General features: G+C 46.3%; 2 protein-coding genes across 10 annotated transcripts in view; one reads left to right on the forward strand and one right to left on the reverse strand.

The window, feature by feature from the left end:
* CASP7 (caspase 7) overlaps window positions 1–8,446 on the reverse strand; it is a 35,797-nt gene extending 27,351 nt beyond the window's left edge. Inside the window, exons 1-2 of one of the 3 annotated variants that reach the window (XM_045191569.2) lie at window positions 8,318–8,446; window positions 2,304–2,419 (exon numbers count right to left, since the gene is read on the reverse strand). In XM_045191569.2, coding sequence (XP_045047504.2) covers window positions 2,304–2,419 — 116 coding nt within the window. In that variant the 5' untranslated portion in view covers window positions 8,318–8,446. Of the gene's footprint in view, window positions 1–2,303; window positions 2,420–7,218; window positions 7,371–7,511; window positions 7,664–8,317 lie in introns of those variants that run through there. The other 2 variants (XM_024555392.3, XM_045191570.3) reach the window with 2 other exon arrangements.
* Window positions 8,447–12,722: 4,276 nt separating this feature from the next.
* The window catches only part of NRAP (nebulin related anchoring protein), a 65,084-nt gene continuing 57,680 nt past the window's right edge, over window positions 12,723–20,126 (forward strand). For 4 of the 7 annotated variants that reach the window (XM_045191514.3, XM_045191515.3, XM_024555589.4 and 1 more), the window contains exons 1-4: window positions 12,724–12,983; window positions 13,278–13,372; window positions 13,938–14,025; window positions 18,290–18,394. In XM_045191514.3, the coding sequence (XP_045047449.2) occupies window positions 12,912–12,983; window positions 13,278–13,372; window positions 13,938–14,025; window positions 18,290–18,394 (360 nt within the window). In that variant the 5' untranslated portion in view covers window positions 12,724–12,911. Of the gene's footprint in view, window positions 12,984–13,277; window positions 13,373–13,937; window positions 14,026–18,289; window positions 18,395–20,126 lie in introns of all 7 variants that reach the window. The other 3 variants (XM_045191512.3, XM_045191513.3, XM_045191517.3) reach the window with 1 other exon arrangement.

Here is a 20,126-nt window from a genome sequence, read left to right on the forward strand (position 1 = left end):
TCCCTCCTACCAGTCTCAACGTGGCTGCTTCTTTATATCCTTAGTTTAGGACTTCTGTTCTGCTAGATTTTAGGTGATTCTGAATGATGGTTGTTCTGTAGTTTAGTTGTAATTCTGATGTGGTTTTGGGAGGTTCTGAGTCCCACGCTTACTTCTTCAGTGCAAGGTCTTAAGCCAGCCCTTCCATTGCTCTTGTGCATCTAGTTAACACATCTTCGAAACGCCAGAGGTAAACCCCTTGAACAGAACGGGGTTTTAACCCTCAAGAGAACATATAACCATAACTATCCGGGAATCCAGTCCCGGCCTTGCTTTCTCCACCTCCATGTGTTTCCTTCCTAAATTTCAAATGTGTGAAAGAAGCTGTAAAACTGTTATTTTCCAGAGAATCTGAGATCTTGCTCCTTGGCATGTCATGAGTTTGTCTCAAATAAACACAAAAATTCTCTATTGTCAACATTTCTTATGCTGACAGTAACACTGATGATTTATCATCACTTATTTGTTTAGATCAACTGAATTAATAGCTGAAAAAGTAACTTAATCTAGGAAAAATTAATACTATGGATTTAGATTTCACTGGAAACATTTAAAGGAATGTTTTTTAAATGCCAATATTTACAATACACCATTCATTTTCATAATTTCTAGGAAGTACACCAAAAGACTTTACTAAGACTTACAAAATGACTATCACACAATTTCTGTTTCTCTTTCACTTAGAGGCAACCTGCTTAACCCAAATACTCAAAAAAGAGTTGGGAAACTGAAAATGCTATTATGTTTTTACAACTATTTTGTCATGTAATTTATGCATTACATTAAAAATGTACAAGGGGTGTGGGGGGTGTGTGGGGTGTGTGGGGTTTTACATTATTTGGGGGTGTCTGTGAGCAAAAACATTTGAAGGCCACCGCTCTGAAGGGCTTGCAATGGGGAGTGGCCCAGCCTGGGCCAATTGAGCTAACGGCTTGGAAAAGTTTTCCGGAGTTGGAACTGTATTTCCTGGTCTTTTCACTGGGTATTCTTGACCCTCCATGGCAGCCAATGCCAATGGAACTTGGGTCCAGAATGCTACACTGTTCCCACCTTTCCAAGTGTTGTCTGGGTGGTAGACCTGAGGCTCTCTCTGGACTGTTGCAGGGGGCCAGGCTGCCCCTCACCACCACATCTTCCCCTCCTGAGCACTGCTGGGGAGCACTCCCTACTCTTACCCTTAACCCCCCTGGCTGTCCCTCCCCGGTGGGTTAGGAGTTATCAAGAAGTGTGATGCTTCTGACCCACAGACTGCTCCTGCCTCTTGTCAGGAAGCCCCACCCACTTACCCCTCTGTGACCCTCGACCTCTCAATGGAAAGCTCAGCACAGCCATTAAGTGAGCGGAGCTGGTACCAAGTGGGTTTTAATCTCAGCTCTACCATTTATTTTTTAAAATTAATTAATTTTTTAAAGGTTTCTTTCCTTTTAAAAATTTTATTTATTTATTTATTTTTAGAGAGGGAAAGAGAGGGAGAAAGAGAGGGAGGGAAACATCAACTCATGGTTGTATCTTGCACACACCCTACTGCAGGCTTGGCCTGTAACCCAGGCATGTGCCCTGACTGGGAATTGAACCAGTAACCCTTTCATTCGCAGGCCGGCGTTCAATCCACTGAGCTACTCCAGCCATGGTCAGCTCTGCCATTCATTAACTGTCATCAGAAAGGCAAGCTTTTAAACCCTCTTAGCACCTCAGTTTCCTTACCTCTTAAATGGTGGTAACAACAGAACCATCTCTGGGGGTTATAAGGACTACATGTGATACTGAGCTGGTATACAAGAGTTTAATAAATAAAAGGATTATTATTATTATTAAATGTAAGATTTAGAATTTAAAAGTGAACTCAATGAAGGAAAAAGTGGAACTCCGCAGACAGGATGCTCCCCACATTCATTCGGGTGCCTTGGAAGGTGCAGGGTGGGAGTGAGCCCAGGCTCCGCTCGAAGGGCTGTGGCTGCCAATCGCCTCTGGCAGGACAGCCCCTCACTCCTGTGCAGCTGCCCCCCAGGTACACAACCACTGAGCAGGGCACCCCCATGGCTCAGTTTTCTCCCACAGCTGGGCTTGTCCCAGAAACATGGGGGTATACATGGGGGACCCTAGTGCTGTCACTCAGAGCCAGCAGGGTCCTTTTGAACTTCCCATGTGCAGCAGAAGCCCCTTACCCTGAATATCCCCCTCCCAGTGGGTGCCTGAGAGACCAGACTCGTGGCAGGGCAAGTGGCCTGGGGCACCTGACTAACCCAGCCAGGAAGGAAACCCACCTGAGCAGTGATGAGACAAATGAGGACCGATCTGGCTTGGCGTCCACTCTATCTTCGCTCCCCGAATCCCCAGCTCCTTGCTTCCCCACAGAGCCTTGACCTTGATCGTCTGCCATCTGGGAGGAGAAAAACAAAACAGAAAATTGGGATCCAGTGTGATGTCTTTAAATAACACTCCTTAGGTGACAGTTTTTACTTAAGCCAAGAGATGAGCAGTCTTGAACACTGAGACTCCAGGGCTGGGCTCCCGCCCCATCGGTTCATTCAAATGCTTGAATGCCGACTCTATTTCAGGCACTGTTTCAGAGAGGGGGACACAGTGGGGAGGAAAACCAAGTCCCCACAAAATGCAGCGCCCATGACTGTTAGGTGTTCCCTGTGTAGGAGGAGCTGGGGAAGGTCTATCAAGGTTTGTAACAACAAGAAACTCCCCTCAGTTCCTGCCAGGTGATGAGTTGTTCATCCTCTGCCTACACCGCTCAGGCCCAGTTCAAGAAAGGAGCAACCTGCAGCATAAAGCTCTCTCTGTTTCACATGATTTTTCCTGGTTTGACCAAAACCAGATGTCCTCAAATCTATCTGATGCTCAGTCGTCTTCAGACACCCTGATGATCTAAAAGTTCAAATCTAACCCCAAGGCCTTGGATTTTAAGGCCCTTCAAACTATGGCCCACTGCCTGCTTTTGTAAATAAAGTTTTATTGGAATGGTCACACCCATTCACTTACGAATTGTCTGTGGCTGCTTTTCCCACCACAATCAGAGTTGAGTGGTTGTGACAACAGATAACATGGCCTGTAAAGCCTAAACTATTTACCAGCTGGCCCTTCACAAAACAGGCGTGTTGACCCCTGATGGAGGAGAACTATCAGCCAACAGGATCCCCTTCACCTACTATTCCCTCTACGCTAAGAAATAAAAATAACAATGTAAGAAGAGAAACTCAGATTTGTTATTGTTTTATCAACATTATATTTTCAGCACTCCCAATAATACTGATAGATCATCCTTACGACCAATAACACAGTTAGATCAGCCCTTTGATAATTGCCTTTTGACAGGTGAGGAAGTTGAGGCTGAAAAAGGTGAATGACTTGTCCCAGGCCACATAACTCGCATACAGCAGGACTCAGGTCTGAAGCCAGCAACGAGCACTTGAGGGGCCACCCCTCACCATCACACCTTTAGCTCCCATCTCCCTGGAGTCCTTGGGCACACCTTGCTCATTTCGGGTTCTGTCTGGGCTCATGGTTGGTTCTCTCTTTCTAGGAGTCACCGCCCACATATTTGCTGAACATGCCATCTTTGCCCAGGTGGTTAATTCTCCATCTTCAGAATTCGGTGTAAATGGCACCTCTGCAGAGAGGTCCTCCTTGATTATTCCTATCCCATCAACACCCCCTACCCACCCAATTCCCATTCCCTTCACAGCCCTTGCATTTGTCTTGTCTATTTACACTCTGCTTATTGATTGGGTCAAACACAACAATGTTAAGTTCATCCTAGCGCAGGCGCCTGGTACACAGAGATGCTTACTAAATAAATAATAATTGAATGAAAAGCTGGAAAGAGAATTAGCCAGAAGTGATACAGCTCATCAGAAGCAGAGCCTATTCTAGCGTCATTTCCCCTAAATCAAGTCCCATTTCCCTTCCTGTGAAGGGACCGGCCCCAAGAATAAAGGGACAACTCTCCAGACTCTAATTTCCACTGGCCCCAGTCTCTGAGCCACTGCACAGAGCACTCCTGAGGTGACAGGTGTAGGCCTGCATTCTGACGGGGCCCCCGTGGGCATGTTTGCACTTGACTGGAAAACAAGGAGGCACTCATTCGTCAGAGCATATTGTGTCCCAGAGCACAAGAAATGACTTGTGGCAGGTGAGGGCAGAAGGAATCCAGCTTAGCTGGGAGGTGTTCGAGATGGCAAAGCATCCACCTAGTGGCCGGGAGCTCCAGGTGGCATTATCACGTCACCTTCCAGCTCACCTTAGGGCTGAACTGGGCCGTGAGGAGCGAACTGAGAGGGAGGGAGCCTTCCACACCATATCTGTACAATGACTATTAGAAGTCAGGTGGCCTTCCTGCTTCTCAACACATCACAAACGCCCCTACCATCGCCACCACTGTGTTTCCAGCTTGGAGGAGATAGGTTTTTCAGGTTAGGACTCAAAATGTTTCTCAAAAACAGAGATAACCCCCTCCCCAGAGATAAGGGTAAGTCCAGGAAATGCTCAACAGCTTTTATTTCATTTCCTTTATATAGATTTAATTACCTTCCATTGTGGATTGGTATTTAGCAAAGCACTAAAATATCTTCAAAATTAGCAAGTTTGAGTTATGTAAGAGCAACCAGAAAAAGAGACACTGACTTCAACACATGGTGTGTAAGCCTTGAGTCTTTGATATCACTGTCTTAGAGGCTGCATATAGGCAGTATGTTCATAAAATGATGTGACCTTTCTGTATATATATAAAGACCCTCAGCAAAAATAGCTCTTTTAACATTGTTGGGACCGCTGAGAAGAGTCATTTGATGAGTGTTTACTTGATGTCTATTGCACCAGGCTGTGTGCTAGGGCGGGGGACTATACTTTGTAGCAAATGACCTGGTCCCATCTTGTTGGGAAAGAGGCTGTGTTCACCCTAAAAGCGTGCCACAAATGTTGGGCTGCTGTTGTGGTGTGTGTAGAGTACAGGGGACTGAGCCTCAGGAATAGGGGGAGGATCTTAGAGGAGAAACTGTGTGACCTGAGATCTGAGAGGGGGAAGTAGGGGGGGTTGGGGGGGTGATGAAAGCAGAAGGAACTGCACACTTAAACACCTAACCTGCTCCATCAAAGGAGACCCGCAGCTCATATTCTTTCCTGGCCACTTGTAGTTACGGACCTTTGGCCATAGCTACAGAGGGGTGAAGTTCAGGCTGATTTCTATGGCTCCGTGGTGGGAGCCTTTCCAGAACTTTCCCTCCAAACACTAGGCCAGAAGGGTCTGTGTGAACCCTACAGCATCTTTCTGGGGTAGCGGTGCCCACTGTCGGGGTGGGCAGCCAACACCCCTTCTCACAACCTGCCAGAGTATCTGTCTAAAACAAGCCGGTGTGGTGGGACTTGACCCTTTTAAGTCTGTGAGGCCAAACATTCAGTCACTTTCTTATGCCCAGGAAGCTGGGCTTGATTTCCGAGTGAAATCAAGTTCACGCAGATCAAGGGCAGTGACTGAGTGGGGTGCCTGATCGCAGTCACACCATTTCAGTCAGGTCAAGACTTGGTGTTGACCCCTTCTTTCCATGTACACTCAGCCCATCAGTAAAATCCAGCCCTATCTCAGCCCTCCCGTGTCTGAAGAGGCCACATCTGGGGTAACGTTCCTGTGTGTGTCCCCTTCCTGGGGCACAGGCTCAGAGAGCAGTCAGTCATTCGTGGGATACTGCATACCCAATTGTTAAATACATGTGCCTTCTCTTAAATGAATGCATACATAATATACATAAAGCATTAATAGTACCAGGCACTCTAGTTATTATTATGATTATTACCATTGCTGTTATCCACTATGACTCTGTTTGCAGACTGAGAGCTTATCTTAATCATCATTATTTTTTGTTCTAGTCACAGAGGAGTGCCAGGTACACAGCAGGCACTCAATAAATATTTCCTTAAAAGTGTTACAACTGAAATGTACTTAAAATGTTTAAGTTATTCAGGGTCCCAAATGAACTGTTGATACAGGACACACAGCAGAACCAAAGGTACCCAGGGTGGGCCATGGAGAGCCTAGTTGTGAACAGCAGATCAAGGGTTAAACGGGCTCCTCCACCTATTAGCCATAGGACCTCGACCAAAGAATCCAACCTGTCCGAGCCTCAGGCTCGTCATCTGTAACTGAGGCTGAATGGGACAATGCATGTAAAATGTGAAGCACAGTGTAACCCATTCTAAATGCTCGATAAATATTCCCTACCATCACCACTGCCTGCACTACTCAAGACTATGAAAACATCCAACTGTCAACCCTCACTGGTATTTTAAAATGAAAATTGTATTTTAAGCAGCTTTTATGGAGATTGAAAACTAAAACCCGTTGGTCATTATTTCTATACACGCTTCACAGGCGACCGGGTACACATCTGGTAGGAAATCGCTTCTCAGCTACTGTCTGAACTTTTTTTTTAAGGGGGGGAGGAATGCAGCTGCTTCCTCCAAAAACTGATGTAATACAACTTACACCCCACTCTTGGCCCAGTGAAGACAATCCTCCTACAACGCTCAAAGAGAAGCAGCCCCAGGGACCTCCACCTCTCTCCCCCAGCACTGGGAGAACGAGGGGGCTCTGGGGAGCACTCAAGTGCTGCAGTGGCACCTGATACTCCGAGCATTGCTAGGAAACCGGAGCCTTTACCCCTCACTGCACAAGAACCTTTGATTTCTTCAGAGAAAAGGCAGACGTGGAGCTATGCAGCACCTGTCTATTGAGGATGAAAGTCAGGCTGAATGTAGGTCCTTAAGGAGGAAACACACCGTAAGTAAACAAAAGTTAGGGCCCAGTTGTCCGCCAGTCCAGAAGTTCAAGGGGGAAGGCCTGGGAATGACACAATCACCTACCAGTGAACTTACTGCCCCATAAACGGCAAACTTGAATACACTGGTGAAAGGTTATAAGGTAACCAGGCAGCCTGAGAGTCCTGGCTTTTTTCACTTCCTCAAGGGATCTTCAAGGGTCCAGCACAAGGCTGCCGCCACAGTGATGATCGTAGCCCACATGCAGCACACTAAGCCCTGACAGAGGCTTTCAGCTCCTTCCATCCTCACTGCAACCGTACGCCAGGCCCTACAGCTGGCAAGCAGGGACGCGGGAACTGGAACCTGGGGCTGTCAGCCCTGCGAGAGAACGAACCGCTTCTTCCCTTCTGAACCCACCTCTCCTTTTCCAACAGCACCGGGTAACGCAAGCTCGCTGGCTAGGAGGGAAGGGAGGTCAAGCGGATCAAAGCGAGCGATGCTGGGGGCGCGGAGAGCCCTCTCCCCAAAGTTTCAGCGCAAGCGGTCAGGCCGCCCAGCTGCCAAGGACCGGCTCCTGGCAGCCTGGCAGCCTGTGCTAGCGGCGGAAGGAAGGACGCGCGGGACAGACGCGAGGACGGAAGAGGGATTGGGGAGGAGGCGCGCCACCGCGAAGCGGGAAAGACGAAAGCGGAGGCCGGAGCCGAAGTTACCGTTCCTCCCTGGCCAGAGCTTGCGGCCGCCACTGTTCCTCCGCAGCTTTCGTCTGAGGCCACTCTCATAAAAACGAAAGTAAAAGCCGCAGCGCTTGAGTGGGAGGAGTCGCCAGCAAGAGTTCGCGGGGCCAGTGTCCCGGCTCCCCACGGTGCACTCTCTTAAGGGACGGTGCGCACCGTCACGGAAGAGAGCACCCTGCAGTTGACTGCGAACGACTGTCGCGCTCACTGTCCCGGGGCCGGGAACCGGGGGCGTCCAATGCAAAATGGGTCGCTCATTCCGCAAAGTTGCTCGCGTGCATTGCCCGTAGAGAACAAGCTCTCGCAAAGTTGGTCGCCTGCAAAATGACCCGGTCCACTGCGCACATATTCCCCAGGGAGCTCCCTCCGCAGAGATGCAGCGCGTACCGGAGAGCGTGCGGGGTAGAGTTTGCAGAGATCTAGGGGATCCGACTGCCCAGCTTACGGCAGCGAGGAGAGGAAGGCGCGTTCTGCAGATCTGGCAGAGCTCCAGCGCAGCGTCCTAAGTCACGCAAACCAAAGAGCTCGACCCCCCCCACCCCAGGCTTCCCGTCGCTTGAAGATGCCGGGCGTGGGGGCGGGGAGGTGCTTCTCAGAGCCTACCCCTCCCCTGCGCCCCCTTACCGGTGCTGTCCCCAGTCTACACCTCGACTTGGGCCTCAGCACCAGTTCAAGGGCCCAGTTCCTACATCCTTACAGCTCTTCCCCAGACCGACCCTTAATCCCAGTCTGGGCGGTTCGCACCCTCCCGGGGGCTCTGCACGCACTTCGGCATAAGTTACCTTCTTCCAAGGCGGAGCCCCGCAGGGATGCGCTGTGGCCTTCCGGCCTCCCAGAACTTGTTCCCACGCTGGGGAGCGACTATCTTCGCTAGTGGGCGGTAGGACTCTAACTCAGCTTTGTCTGAGCAAGTTTCCACCTCAAATCACAGCCCACGTGTCCCGATGTAGCGCCCGGATCGTCCCCAAAATATTAATGAGCGCCCCCAGGCGTCAGCCACTGAGTTTGTAGCCGTGAGTTAGTTTAAAATGTGAGACTGTGTACTTCCACAGATTGCACCTCACTCCTATCCCCAAACCATCCCCACTTTCCGCCAACACACACACACACACACACACACACACACGCACACGTCTTTCTTCACCCTTTGGCCTCCAACGGAGACCTCCAACGCCTTTCTCTCCAGGACTCCTGGGTGGAGCAGCTAGTTAGCTCAGTCACACTGAGGTGTACATATTTGAGAAGATACTGGTTGTGTTTATACCAGAGATATTTGCTTGTAAAGAACTATCAACATCTTGAGTGAAAGGAGTGAAACTTCACGGTGTGACATCAGGCAAGAACCTCACCTTGTCTTATTGTTTTTTTGCTTTCCTCTGGGCCTGAGACTTTCATATTATCTCTAAAATCTCACCCGATAAGAACACTTCGTTGGTTTAAGAAAGACTGGTCCCAGGCAAGTGTAAAGGAATGATTATAATTTATTAACTTATGTGAAAACCCTGAATTCCTGAATATTTTTTTTAACAGGCAGTTGCGCTATTCCCAATATGGCTGTTCTTTAGGCGATTTGTATCCACCCAATTCATCCTTGAAATCAACCTGCAATGGGATGATGCTAGGAGGTGGAGCCTTTGGGAGGTGCTTATTTATGAGCCTGAAGCCCTGGCAAATGGGACAGGTGCGCTTATAAAAGAGGCTAGACAGGGCTTCCTGGCTCCTCCCACCTTGTGAAGACACAGAGAGAAGGGGTTCTCTGCAACTGGGAAGAGGGCCTTCACTGGAACTTGACCATGCTGGCACCTTGATCTTGGACGTCTAGCCTCCAGGACTGTGAGAATTTCTGTTGTTTATAAGCTACCCAGTCTGTGGTATTTAGTTATCGCTGCCCAAACAGACCAAGACAGCATGTAGGACTCGTCAACACCCATGTTCCTGAAATGTTGGCGGTAAATTCCTTTTTTAAGGAATTCAGTTATGAATCGTTGGAGAGATGAAAAATCCTAATAGCAAACAAATAAGTTCCTCTCTAATTCATGTGTAATTTACACACATAACGTTTTGCAGGGTATTCCTGAAATAGAGTAAAACCATGCGAGAGGTGGAAGGGGCCTCGGCAGATAATCTCTCTGCTCATTTTACATGGAACTTCTGAGGCTCGGAGAAGTTGCCCACGTCACAAGCTTGTGAGTGGCAGGAGCAGGATCACGTTGTCTGGAAAAATAATGAGTTTTCCATCCACAAGGCTTATCATAAATTATATCATGCCAATGTTCAAATGTGTCGAACACTTGAATGTATTGCTGACTCAGAAAGGTGGTTTGAAGGGTAACTTTCTTTTTTTACTTCTTTCCTGTGGGCTGGTGTGGGGAACCACAAGGTGCCATGGTAAGGCTGGATTATCAACAAATAAAATGTAATGTTAAGAGATAAAATTGGGCATATATGGAAGGGAAGAAATAATTTTGAACTTTTTCCTGTCTAATAATTATATTGCCACTTAGAGTCTAAATGGTAGTTTCTTCCAACTGCATTTCCTGCGTCTCTCCAGCCTGGACCCGTGGTGTTGTTTTGCGCCTCCTTTCCATACACACATGAGTGGAGTTTGAGTCTTCCTCCTCACTCTGGGGAAAAAAAAAAACAACCCAAATTCACTATTCAGATGGCTGCCCAAGGGCTGGCCTCATAGGTGCCCCCGGGCAGGTCTCTCTGGACCTTGCCTCCAGCCTCGGCAGTGGCACCTGGCTCTGCGTGGGCCCTGGCCATGTCCACGTGGGCACAACCAACAGTGCCTTTGGCCTACTGCTGCCCTTGCTTTTTCCCTGTTGCTACAGAGGCATGAGATGCTTTGGGACTCTGTGAACACATACATGGATGGCATGGTCGTGCAGGGGAATGAACACCCCAAGGGGGCAACACTTTCACCAGTGGGAGACAGAGGCCAGCAGATAAATCCTTCCTTCCTCTAGACGATGTTCCTGAGTCGTAGTTGTCCAGATGGCCTCTTGGAAGCTGGAGATCAAGCGATCCAGTGCACTTCATATCAGGCGGTGGCTACTTTGAGAATGAGTTCTGCTATCGACTCTCACCCTCCATTCCTGCTCTGTGCTCCTGTTCCCTGGGGCACTTCTGAATAAAGTCCTTCACGTAAGCCTTTGCCTCAGGTTCTGTTTCTGGGGAACCCAGGCTAAGACAGATGTTGTCCAAACCAATCCTGATAGCCAGAGGACCTCCTTGGCTAAGGCTGCCTTGGCCTGATGTCATCACTGTGACGGGGGAGGGACTCCTCGGATGTGAGAGGGAGGGATGGACTTGGGGGAGACCGTCTCTGACAACAAGCAGGTGAGGGCTGTGTGTACCTTACCCCGGCAATGAATGTTCTTTTTAGTTCCTTAAACCGTCCCACTTGCTGTTCATTGGGGTTGTTTCTCCTCACAAAGTCTTCTATCTAATAGGTGCCTTTAAAAAACGTAAGTGATGGCATACGTCAAAGTTCACATCTTTCATTTTGGCCAGTCTCGTTTTCACAAGGCTGACCAAGGACGTGCAGTGGCTCCAGGCGTCATCAACCACCACCTCTGGCAGAGAAGTAGCTTTTTCTTCAGATGAACTCTGATGGTGGTTTCTCACCCCACCCCACCCCATCCTCCTGGATTCGGATGGCATTCTTCCAGCCCTCTTCCTAGGTAAGGCTTGAGAAATTCAGCACAGACTACTGGGGGAAACTTCAGGTCTTCTATTTTTGTCTTTGCTGTTCCCTTCACCCAGGCTGCCCTGTATCATGTTTCAGCGTGCGAGTCTTCCTGAGCCTGGAGTCCCTAAGGAGAGTCCCCTTCCCTTCAGGTGCTGAGCCCCAGGATCTACTACAGGGAGCTTCTGGCTGCACCCTTTCCTCAGTGCCTATGAACGCTGCTCCTCTTCGCTTGCTTTGCAGCCTCCTCCTCCCCGCTGGCTCTCCCAACACAAAAGCACCCCTGACTTCTCTCCTCCTGCAGTCTTTGCAACATAATAATCTTCTCAGAGCATTTAGGCCAAGGGTCATTAATTGGTAGCCACCAACCCAATACTGCCCAGGGCCCTGTTGTATTGTTTTGCTCCCAGTGTTTCACAAAACAGGGAGTTTCCTGTATAAATGCAGATACCGGGCTTCTCTGGAAAAACTGGAATATTGGCAATGCTGGGTACTTGTGACAAACTGGCTGGGGTATATGCCCTCCCATTTGGGAAGGTTCCCATCATAACCTATGACTTCTCCTCTGGCCCCTGTAGGCATTTTGGTGAGAATATTAACTTTATTTCATTGATTCCAAGAATAGTTATTAAGCACCCTTTCCATGTCAGTCCTGGGGAAAAGCAGTGACAACGAGGACCCAGGATCCTGTTCTGATGGAAGGAGATAGATAATTTAAAAACGAACAGGCTCTGTATGTAAGAGGTCAGGTGGTGGTAACTGCTACGAAGAACCTAAGACCAGGAGGGTTATAGCAGGTTGCGAGGGGTAGGAACAGGTGAGGCACCATCTTTCGTTAAATGTTTCTAGAAGGTCCGTTTTAAGGAAACATTTAGGTAGACGCTAAAGGCAATGAAGGGCTTCACAAAACCAGAAAGAGGAGGTGAGTCTTCAGGTCGCCCCCCTTCAGGCCTGGGAGGTGAGGAAACCCACAGGCCTATTTTGGAACACTGACATCCAGAGGCCAAAACCCCCGAGGGCTCTCATTTGTTCTTATTTTCGCATTCTGGCAGAAGCTGCCCAGCAATTAATAGCTTACTCCGTTTTCAGTTGTCAGTATTTTTATTACAGAAAGCGAGGATTCAAGTATGGTATTTTACCCTTCCCACGGAATGAATCAGCCCTGCTTCAGTCCCCATATTTCTGGGCGCTGGCCGTTCCGCCTTAGTCATCCAGCTCACGGAGCTAGCTGCTCTAATTTGATCGCAGGGTGAGGGTGTGCTGTTTTCTTCGGGGCTCTTTTCTGGGGTTATGATCACAGCCAGTACGAACCTACTCCGTGCTGCCTGATCATACACCAGGATTTGGTCATCCACATAAACATGATGCTATTGTGAGTTCACTCTTCTATTTAGAGAAGCATGTCAGCTAGAAATACCTCCACCTCACTTCCCAGACGCATGCGTGCCGACCCAGTCGCCAAAATAGCCCCTTGAGTAAGTGGCAGCTTTAAAAACCATCCAGCTGCCGACTTCAAACTAGAAGAGGTCAGCAAAGGAAGGTGGAAGTGGGATTCTGAAAGATCCAGGCGCCCCCCCAGAATTTCGTAGTGGTTGGGATTTTGGAGACTTGAAAAACTAGTCTGGGACTGCTCCTTGGACTCCTTGCCCGGGGCCTATCTTTGTCTTCTCCCCTCGGAGGTCGGGATGAATGTGCAGGCCTGCTCCAGGTGTGGGTACGGGGTGTATCCTGCTGAGAAGATCAGCTGTCTGGATCAGGTCAGTGGACGTTTCTTGGCCTTTGGGAATAATAACAAACATAGAAAATTTATCTTCTCACACTTGGGCATGTGGGTTATATTTTGAAGCACTAACCAAAAGTGTATTTCTCACCTTTTTTTCAGTTCTACCCATTTCTAGCTATGTCTTCTACGTCACTCATTTATTTAACATACTGTAGCTGTGTGTTTTTAAATCACCATGTTATGCCTCAAGCTAATTTTTCACCCTGAAATATATGTGAATCCTGAGTCTGAAAAAAAATTTGGTAAATCTTTTCTATGCAATTTCTAGATATGGCATAAAGCGTGTTTTCACTGTGAAGTGTGCAAGATGATGCTGTCGGTTAATAACTTTGTGAGTCACCAGAAAAAGCCATATTGTCATGCGTAAGTATCGGCTGGCCCTCCCCACCACCACCACTTGAGTTTTTTAAATTTGTTTAACAAGTAGCCAATCAGAGATTCAAATCACTCACTCTAGGGGTAAATACAAGAAATGTCTTCTCAGAAGTTTTTACTTGCAGTCCTTGGTGAGACCTAAGGCAGGAGTTTACGCAATGAATAAAAAGTTGCAAGTTTCAAATTTCTTCTTATAAGTAAAATACCAAATCTATGCACTATAACTCCATGGCAAACTATTAAATTGTGCAGAGCCATTAATTGCCATGAATATATGCATATAGAGAGTTAACATTTTTTTACTTTAAATAATTTCAGAATCCTTTTCTATTCAGAACTTTTTAAGAGATCATTTCCAGTTAACTTTGGTCTTTAAGTTGTATATATTGAGTTTATTTGACTTGTTTTGAAGACTTATTGTCTGGAAAATCATTAACTTAATTACTGTCTTATATTTATTGCTTTAAAAAAATGACCGTACCTTTAAGATAAGTCACTCCATCATCTGGGATAAAGTCCATTTCTAATTTTGGTTTACGCCTATTTTTTGTAGCCATAACCCCAAGAACAACACCTTCACAAGTGTCTATCACACTCCATTAAATCTAAACATGAGGAAATCCCCGGGAGACACCCACGAGGTAAGCTACTGAGTTTTGAATTTCAGGAGAGGCTTTAGAGAAAGTTTCTTAGCTCAGGCACCTATGAAGTTTTTAAGTGTGTGTCCGTCTGTGAACCTGCTCGTTGTCTCCACATACGCGCATGCGAAGTGTGTTTAAGCAGTAAATACTGCTACGGGCCCTACCACAGCGTGGGGGCCAACACCCAGCACGAGGACTACCTGAGGTCCTTGTACCCAGAGCGATCTCTGTGGACCTTCCATCTCTGGACACATGATGACTGACAGTTTATGCAATAGGCCCTGTGGACACCAGGCGCCTAATACATAAAACAGAGTTTATATAGTTAGAAAATGTCAAAGAGCCTTTCCTCTCTTTCCCGCATAATTGTTTTGGTATAGGCAAATTAAAAACCTCTATTTTGACACTTTTAAGTCTCTCCAAATTCAGTAGCGCTTAAGATTTTTTACAGCCTCTTGGGGTAGCAGTAGGTGAAAGATTATTTTGATTTGGAGTGGACATTTGGGTAGACAAGGAGGCCACGTTGATAAACCAACCTCTGGAAAAACCAACAGTGGAGTTTTGTCAAATAACTAGCTGTTGATTGAACACTGAATTTATTAAAGCGATGAATCATGTAACTTGTCTCGCCCATGCCCGACGAGAAGTTCTGTGGGAGGGAGCTGATGACATTCTAAAATTAGGAGATTACACAGGGGTGGAAGGCTCTCTGGTAATCTGCCTTCCTAATCTCACCTCGCTTCGTGCTGGCTCTCCTGTGTGCTCAGGCCGTACTCCTCCTCAAGCAAATGTGTGTTAGATCAAGCTTAACCTTACTGCATGGCTCTCTACATGCACCACCCAGATTGCCTGTTTCGCTAAGTACTTTGCACTAATTGTGGTCTATTATTGTCTGACAAGCTTATGTAACATTTGCTGTATATTTTTTGCATGATTTGTTCAGTGCACATTGTGTCCAATAAAGTGAATGCTATTATTATCCTGTTCTCCTGATGAGGAAACGCAAGCTCAGATTGTTGCTCACATAGCATTGATTTCTAAGGATTCACCTGCCTTGAGAATTCACAAGCAATCTCAGATTACTGAGAAGGCTGATCTTTTTAGGCTTTGTTTTCATCTCTTGATGTCTAATAATGAATTTAGCTCATGCTTAAAGGGAGTGCCAAACTCTGCTAGGCTCTTTACCTGTGCTATCTCATTTATTCGTCACGAGAAACCTCTGTGATAGTATCATGTTAGAGTTGGGGAGGCTGAGGCTCAGGGGGGTTAGGTAACTTGCCCAGTTTTACCCAGATGGTTGAGTGGGTGCAAATCCAGAGCTCTCTGACTCCGGAACCCACGTCCTAAGCTTCTCCCTTGGCCTACTCTCACGTACCTAGAGGATGGCAAACTGTCGGGAAGAAGTGCCTGTGTGTGTGTGTGTGTACAAACATCCAGATGCTTCTGTAGTTGTGTAGCCAGAGCTTGACAGATGAAATACAGGAGATGTGCTTATACATCAGACTGCTCTTTGTATGTATTACGCTCTCTACAAAAGGATCTATGATATCATATAAGCACGATGTCATACTCAATTCAAACTCATTGGACAAGTGAAACATTTGAAAAAGGGGAAGAAGGAGATGCTTCAGTGATGGTGATGAAGGAGACAACCAGGGTAAAGATTTTGAGCTGGCTGAAGGCAAATTGGCATTTTTTTATTTTTTAAATGTCACTCTTTTAAAAAATAATAAATATTTATTAAGACAAAATGTCCTGTTGGGTATGTAGATGTGGATGAAATGTTTAGAAGAATAAAATGTCTAGGTTTTTCCATCCAGAGAATGGACATTAGCCCTTAAAGCTACCTTACCCCATTAGGAATATTTAGGGCTTCCCCCACCTTCTTCCTACTTCCTCAGAATAACTACAAACCTCGTGTTGGATTCGTGCTGGATTCGTGCTGGGGGGAGGGGGGACCACAAACATGGTTTCCTCTCTATTTTGGTCACATGGTTCTGATGCCTTAAGTCAGTGGTCTCAAGGAGTGCAATTTTACCCTCCAGGGGACATTTGATGATGTCTTTTTTTAAAACATATATTTTATTGACTATGCTATTATAGTTGTCCCATTTTTTTCTCCCCTTTATCCTCACTCTGCTCTGCACCCCTCTACCCTCCATCATTCCACCCCCTCCCCACTTTAGTTCATGTCCATGGATCGTACATATAAGTTCTTTGGCTTCTCCATTTCCTATACTATTCTTAACATCCTCCTGTCTATTTTGTACCTACCAACCATGCTTCTTATTCCCTGTATCTTTCCCCCCCATTCTTCTCTTCCGTCTCTCCACTGATAACCCTTCATGTGATCTCCATTTCTGTGATTCTGTTCCTGTTCTAGTTGTTTGCTTAGTTTGCTTTTTTTTTTTAGGTTCAGTTGTTGATAGTTGTGAGTTTGTTATCATTTTACTGTTCATATTTTTGATCATCTTATTTTTCTTAGGTAAGTTCCTTTAACATTTCATGTAATAAGGGCTTGGTGATGGTGAACTCCTTTAACTTGACTTTATCCGGGAAGAACTTTACCTGCCCTTCCATTCTAAATGATAGCTTTGCTGGGTAGAGTAATGTTGGATGTAGGTCCTTGCCTTTCATGACTTGGAATACTTCTTTCCAGCCCCTTCTTGCCTGAAAGGTTTCTTTGAGAAATCAGCTGATAGTCTAATGAGAACTCCTTCATAGGTAACTCTGTCCTTTCCTCTTGCTGCTTTTAAGATTCTCTCCTTATCTTTAATCTTGAGTAATTTAATTACAATGTGCCTTGGTGTGTGCTTCCTTGGGTTCAACTTCTTTGGGACTCTCTGAGCTTCCTAGACTTCCTGGAAGTCTATTTCCTTTGACAGATTGGGGAAGTTCTCCATTATTTATTCAAATAAGTTTTCAATTTCTTGCTCTTCCTCTTCTCCTTCAGGCACCCCTATGAGTTGGATGTTGGAATGTTTAAAGTTGTCCTGGAAGTTCTTAAACCTCTCCTCATTTATTTGAATTGCTGTTTGTTCATTTTGTTCTGGCTGAATGTTTATTTCTTCCTTCTGCTCCAAACCATTGATTTCAGCCCTAGTTTCCTTCCTTTCACTGTTGGTTCCCCGTGTGTTTTCCTTAATTTCACTTTGCATAGCCTTCATTTCTTCCTCTATTTTGTGACCATACTCAGCCATTTCTGTGAGCATCCTGATTACCAGTGTTTTGAACTCTGCATCTGTAGGTTGGCTATCTCTTCCTCTCTTGGTTCTATTTTTGGAGCTTTGGTCTGTTCTTTCATATGGGTGATATTTTTTTGTCTTTGTGCACCTGTTATATCCTAAGGGGCAGAGCCTTAGGTATTCACCAGGGCAGGGCAAACCCCATTGCTGGGTTGTGGTGCTGTGTGTGGGGGAGGGGTCCCAGAAGGAACAATGCTGATTGCTCAGCTCTTGGCTGGCTTTCAGTCACTTCCTCTGCTATCCACAAGCAAACTGGGACCTTCTGGTGCTAATTCCAGGGTGGGTGGATTTGTGTACCTTCTAGGACCCTGTGGTCTCTCCAATGAACACTCCTGTGAGGTTAGGGGTTTCTCCTGCCACCCCCACAGGTGTTTTCAGTCAGAGGCTTTGCGGCTTTATTTCCCTACACTAAAGCCCTGGGTTGCATGGTCTGTCTCGGTCCTCAGTTGTTCCTCCCCATCTATCTGCATGCAAATGTGGGGCTGCCCACTCCACCAGCTGCCACCTCACCTGGTCTACCAGCCACTGCCTTGCCACAGGGCCTCTCCACCTGGGCTGCCCATCTCCGCCCATCCTACTGGTGATTAACTGGAGGTATATTATGGATCAAAATGTTAAAGGTAAAATTATAAAACATAAGAGAACACCTACTTAAATTTGGGGAGCCAGCATTTTAACAAGCTCCCTGGGTTATTGTTGCACAGACTAAACTTAAGAATCACTACGTCAATGTCTAGTGTTTTCTGAGGTTAACTTAAGCTGAATGCTGTGAGATAAGCTCATGGAAGTTTTAAGTCTTTTTAATCACACTGCTGAGCAGAGCTTTGCATCCAGCAGGTGCTTTCTACATGCTGCCCGTCTGACAGAACAGTGGGAACCACGCGGAGGCTGACAGCATGGTGTGCATTAGGAAGCTTTGCAATTGAGACTCAGGAAAACCCTCCCGAGTTAGCTATTGATTATTTATATTCTGTCTCTTTTCTGATGGAAACATTACTGACAACGTCTTCGTGGTGCAGATTGATGAGCGAGGCGATGATGAACAGTTTAAATCGGTTTTCCAATGGAACATGGCATCCAAGGATGGGGCGACTGTACCTAGTGGGCAGCCATTGGTGAATGAGGTGAGTTATGAATGGGTTTGGAAACAGGGGGCAGAATGACGCCCTATGCACGTGAAATGTGGTCTCGTTATTACTTCCAGACAAAACCAATTAGGGTTTTTTTTTAATCCAGTTTGTAACTCCAACTGTCTGCAAAAGACTTTTGTCAACATGTTCTAGCTTCACCTTAACCGTGTCTGCACAGTCCAAGCTCACTGGCTTCTCCCTTCCAACCATCGTGTTTCAATCACTGGGGCCAGACATCTGGAAACTGAGGCTGCCCTTCCTTCTTTTCACACTTCGCTCCACCCTCTCCCCTTCATTTCACCGTCTCAGTTCCGATTCACATCCTCTCCTGCCTGGACCCATGAGAGTCTCCTGCAGTGGCCTTCCCTCTCTAGGGTTTGCCTCTCACCACCTTGTCATGTGACGTTGGTCACACACAGCTTCTTGGATGTCCCTGGCTTACTCTTCTCACCACCTAAGAGTTTGTGGTCATTCTCTATTAACAGCCTCACCATTTCAAAATTCCTCAGCTACTTAGTTTTAATGATATGCATCATACTTGCATATTTATTATTGTAAAAACAATCCAAACACTGCTTATCATTATCAGTCTGGGAGTTGTCCTGCCACTCTATGTATCTACAAGTCAATATCCATCTTGCTATTATATATTTTAGTGCTTTGGAATGCCTACTGCCACTTACTGAAGGACCCTTAATGAATTATTTAACCATTCTTTTCTTCGGTTTTCTCATCTGCAAAGAGAACCTCAAACAGTTCCTGATTCACAGAACTATGGTGAAGGGTAAAAGAGTATATAAATGTAAAGACCTTATAACATTGGTAGGCACAAAAAATATTAGCTATTATTTTTTATTGAAAATTATATATGTATATTTCTATTGAAATGTATAGCTTTGATTTTCATGAAACGATAGGCATTGTTTTGCAACTTATATTTTTCACTCAGCAAATATCTTGAAGCTGTGTCTGTGCCAGCATCCTATGAAGCGTTAGGGATGGGTGTGTCATGGGTGCAACCGTTAAGAATGAATGTATCATGCTCTCCTACTGATGGGTAGAGTTATTGCCAATTTTTTTATGTTATGAAGTTGCAGTGAAAACCTTTTTGCATGACCTCCCTTGGACACAAATGAATGTTTGCCTGGAATAGAGAAAAATGAAGTTGCTAGGTCAAAGGGTGCATGTCTTTTTAATTTTAATGCGCCCTGTCAAGTTGCTCTCTAAGATGGCTGTGTATGTTATGCTGCACTGGCAGAATAGGAGAAGACCTGTGTCCCCCACTCTCACCAACACTTGGTATTACCCAAGAGAAGTTGTGACAGTCCATATCTTGTTGTTTTAATTTAAATTTCCCTGATTGCTAGTGTGGTTGGGCATATTTTCACATGTGAGTTAGCTGCCTTTCTGCATCTTCCAAGGCTGCCTGTACCCAGCCTGTCCACTGTGTCCCACCTCCAGCCCTGGAAGCTTCCCGTCTCCTCCCCTCTGTTACAGTGGAACCTGTCTGCTCTTGGTCTGTCACGCGAAGCCCCTCACTGCCTTCATGCTTATATGCATAGTGGTCTCCACTCTTGGAATTTATTCAACAAGTATTTATTGGGCCTGTTACCTGTCAGGCATTGCGCCAGGCTGTTGGAAAACATTAGTAAACAGAACAGATGAAAGCCACTGCCTTCAAGGCACTGAGCTTCTAGAGTATACATATGTCTTTCTCCTTTCCATG

Source organism: Desmodus rotundus, chromosome 4 (genome assembly GCF_022682495.2).
Source record: "Desmodus rotundus isolate HL8 chromosome 4, HLdesRot8A.1, whole genome shotgun sequence".
NCBI lineage: Eukaryota > Metazoa > Chordata > Mammalia > Chiroptera > Phyllostomidae > Desmodus > Desmodus rotundus.